This window comes from Carcharodon carcharias, chromosome 23 (genome assembly GCF_017639515.1).
Source record: "Carcharodon carcharias isolate sCarCar2 chromosome 23, sCarCar2.pri, whole genome shotgun sequence".
NCBI lineage: Eukaryota > Metazoa > Chordata > Chondrichthyes > Lamniformes > Lamnidae > Carcharodon > Carcharodon carcharias.
In genome coordinates this window covers 22665930-22670115 of record NC_054489.1, presented here as the reverse complement: position 1 = coordinate 22670115, position 4186 = coordinate 22665930, and the positions used below count along the sequence as shown (strand labels likewise).

The following is a 4186-nucleotide window of genomic DNA, read 5'->3' as shown; positions in this document are numbered from 1 at the left end:
TCGGGAGCCAACACCTCCCGCTGTGCTGCCACCTCCTTGATCCTTATCGGAAAAACGAGGGGCACAGTGGCCCCTCCGGCCTGGCCTGCCCCAGTGGCCTATCCTCCGGACTTGTGTCACCTCCATTGCCCCTCTGCAGAGCCCTTCACCCAGCCATTGTGAGCAGCCTTCCCAAGACTGCCAGGCCTTCCTTTATACAGGCTGCTGGGTCGCCATTGGACGCGGTGGGCGCCCATCGCCACCCGCCCACTCCCGCTACGCACGGGAGTCATGAAGTACGCTGGGCAGGCCTTAATTGGCCCGCCCGTGTAAAATTGCGGCGTGGACCCGATCACGAGTGATGATCGGGTCTGCGCCCACCCATGCCCACTCCTGTTCCACCTTCCTGAAAATTCTGTCTTTGGATTTGTTTTATCTATCCCTTCCTGTCACCCTCTATTTATTCTTTCCCATTTTACTACCTTTCTCTCTTGCCTTGTCTCTACTCTTTGATTTACCACATCTTCACAAATTTGATTGCTTGCCCTCACTATTTAGTTTAACACCGTCTCTACTGCCTTAGTTATGCAGCTAGCTATTACACTGGTCCCAGCATAGATCGGGTGTAGACCATCCCAATGGTATAGCCCCCATTTTCCCCAGTACTGGTGCCAGTGCCCAATGAACTGGAACCCACTTTTCCCACACCAGTCTAAGCCACGCATTTATCTCTCTAAATTTATGGACTCTATGCCATTTTGCACATGTCTCAGGTAATAATCCAAAGATCATTACCTTTGAAGTTCTGCATCTTAATTTGGTGCCAAGTTCCTCACACACTCTATACAGAACTTTCCTCGTTCTACCTACGTCATTGGTAGCTACATGGACCACAACAACTGGATCCACCCCTTCCTACTGCCTCTCCAGCCCTGAGTAGGTGTCCTGAACCCTGGTACCAGGCAGGCAACACAGCCATTTGGGCGCTCACTCTTTGCTGCAGCCAACAATGTCAATCCCCCTGACTATGCTGTCTCCTATCATTACCACATTCCTCTTCTCTCCCCCTGCTTGAATGGCTTCGTTGAGCATGGTGCTATGGCCAGTCCACTCACCCACTTTGCAGTCTTTCTCTTCATCCAAACAGCTAGCAAGCACCTTGTACCTGTTGGACAAAGTCAGGGGCTGAATCTCTTCCATCACTACATGCTGGCTCCCACTCCTGCCTGACTTGCAGTCACATCCTTCTGCCCCGACCATTGACCAACTCTAAAGTTCTGCCTAATCTAAGGGGACGACTGCCTCCAGGTACAAAGGGAACACGTGGTGCGTACGGCCTCCCGCTTCCTCCTTCTCCTTCCCCTTTTTCTCCAAATGGCCAAGTGATGGGACCCTCAAAATTGCGAAGATTCACAGGAAGCGGAACATCAGCGCAAACATGGAAACATTTTTGGGTGCGTACTGCAGAAAAGCCCCAGCAAAATCTCTGTTTTATGTGCATGATGATTTGGTCCATAGTGTTGAACGTGGCTCCATTGATCTCATTGAATGTCCTCTGACCTCAAATGGGATGGCAGATGGGGGGGTCATGAACCATGAGTGGAGAAGCTACCCCTGTTATTGAGCAGCCATCTGGTGGTGTGGCTGGGAGGCCCAAAGATGGTGGGAAATGCAGGCTGTTGCAAGACAAGAGCATTGTGGGTACTGCCAGTGTAGTGGGCAATCACTGAGATGGGTTTTTCAGTGTGGTCATGCATGGACTGTGCACCAACAGAGTTGAATTTCTTGCCGTGGCGGTATGAGTCCTGTTAACATGAAAAGGCCCTCAAAGCCATATGTGTGCACCATCGGGAAGCCGGCTGTTCTGGCGAGCTCACATGTCCTTCATCCTGGTCTTCCCTCCTCAGGGAGAGGAGGATAAAGTCCCCTCTGCTCCTATAGAATGCCTCTGTCACCAAATCTATCAAATCTGGAATTTTGCAAGGCCATTCATGTCACATACCAAACACATCAACTAAGTGGTTCTCCCCAAGTCTTAGTGTGATGCCAATCATGATGCTAAATACTCATTACCTGTCTGTCATATTACTTTATACCTATTTGTGCTAAGTTGTTATGCCCTCAATTTAATCAATAATGAGTCATATGTATTTCTCAGAAGGAGCTTCATAAAAAGGACTGATACATTATAAAATCAATGATGAAGGCCGAGTCCTCAAAATTTGCTAATAATGAGCAATTTCTGGACTTTCTGAAAATCCACTTGAATTGAGGAAATCAGAATCACAGAATCAGAACATGAAGAAGCTGTGAAGATGGTTCCTTTAAGGAAAGTTTTTGCTTTCCAAAGCAAGAGAAAAAAACTGGCCTCTTCAATGTTGTTCTGTACAATAATATTGGCTACTATAACCTATAATTATGAGTTAAGATATGGTGTCATAATAGCCAAATATTGTGAGTTTTTTGAAAATGTAACCATGACAATGCAGTGTGAAATAGAGAAAGACTTCAAAAGGAAGAGCGCTTCTTTGAAAGGAATTTGGACAATTAACCCTAATAGACGACTTGGCAACCAGATGGGCGAGTCTACAACGTTATACACATTGGCAAAATTGAATGGTCACCAAGCGTACATTTTACCTGCCATGGCCAATTACCTGTCTCCTATCTTCAAAATTACACTTCTGACCCTCCGTGGCAGACTGAGATATAGGATAAATTGGAAGCAATATAATCTCCATGACTGGATGGACGATGAGTACCGTAATATTCCAAGAAAGTGTGTTATGTTCTCAGGGTATCCATGTTCTTGGACCTTTTATCATCATATCCGAGAAGAAATTCTCCGTGAGTTCACCTTTCATGACTTTCTCAAAGAACAGGCCAATGCGTTCCTTAGATGCATTGCGGGGAAGCGAAAGAATGTTACATATGTTTGCGTCCATGTTCGAAGAGGAGATTACATACATGTCATGGCAAACCAATGGAAAGGAGTCATAGCTGATAAGAAATATTTAAATACAGCAATGGCTTACTTCAGAAGTAAATACAAAGATGTTATTTTTGCAGTGACAAGTAATGGAATGGATTGGTATAAGAAGAACATTGATAATTCCAAAGGAGATGTTTTCTTTTCAGATGATCCAAAGCAATCGAGTCCAGCTGATGACATTGCAATCCTTGCTCATTGTAATCACACTATAATGACAATAAGGACATTTGGTTACTGGGCTGCTTACTTGGCAGGTGGGGAGACAATTTACCTCACAAACTTTACTTTGCCTGAATCACCATTTCTAAAGTTATTCAAGTACGAGGCAGCTTTCTTACCTCAATGGACTGGAATTCCTGCAGATCTCTCACCTCTCCTGCCCAAGAAAACTTCAAATTAGCTCAATAGCTACATGTCCTATAATCTTCAAAGCTCATCAATTTTATATTGTTTATGTTCAATTTTTTTTAAACCTCAAAAATACCAAATTGAGCTTTTGGCAAATAATTTAGATTAAGTTCAGAAACCATAGTGTCCAGAATGTCCAGCAAAAGTTATATAAAATTGATAGTATTTGTTTTGTCAAAGTCACCGCCTAATATATTTTAATGAGTTTCAGTTATTTTGTTAGTGAATGAACAGCATTGAAGGGGTTCACAATATATAGTTCATGTTTGACTCGACAGTATAGCAGTGGAATGTACAGTCAAAATCTATATCTATATGTTAAAGACTTTCTTTTCACAGAAGAGGATGTAAATTTAACTTCACTGTCTTTATTGTTTTTTGTTATGTGTCTGTAAGAGCACAAGGCTGCCAAACCTAATTATTTCACCATCACTGAAAAAAGAGAGACATTTTGAAGCTTTTTGTTTTGCACTCACCGGCACACTTGCAAGAATACCAATATGAGGGGAAACAACTATTTATTCTGTACGTGAGAGAATGCTGAATGGTTGGCAAGTGGACTCTGATTGGTAGAGGAGTTGCAATGGAGAATGCACCAGTGATGGTGACTGACAGTTAACTGTTAGAGTCCACTTACCATCCAATCAGCACTCACAGTATAAATTGTTGTTTACCCCTTATATTGGTATTCTTGCGAAGTGTTCTGATGAGTGCAAGACGAAAGCCTTCAACATTTTTTTCAGCAATACACAAGTTCTGTACTACCAAAGGGCAATTTATCTCACCTTCATTAACAGTAATACAATA

The 4186-nt window shown here is 43.4% G+C and overlaps 1 protein-coding gene across 1 annotated transcript; it reads left to right on the top strand.

Moving 5' to 3' along the window:
- Positions 1-2294: 2294 nt before the first annotated feature.
- Positions 2295-3371, top strand: LOC121268955 (galactoside alpha-(1,2)-fucosyltransferase 2-like). The gene has a single exon (XM_041173257.1). The coding sequence runs from the start codon at positions 2295-2297 to the stop codon at positions 3369-3371; it is 1077 nt and encodes a 358-aa protein (XP_041029191.1).
- The last annotated feature ends 815 nt before the right edge of the window (positions 3372-4186 follow it).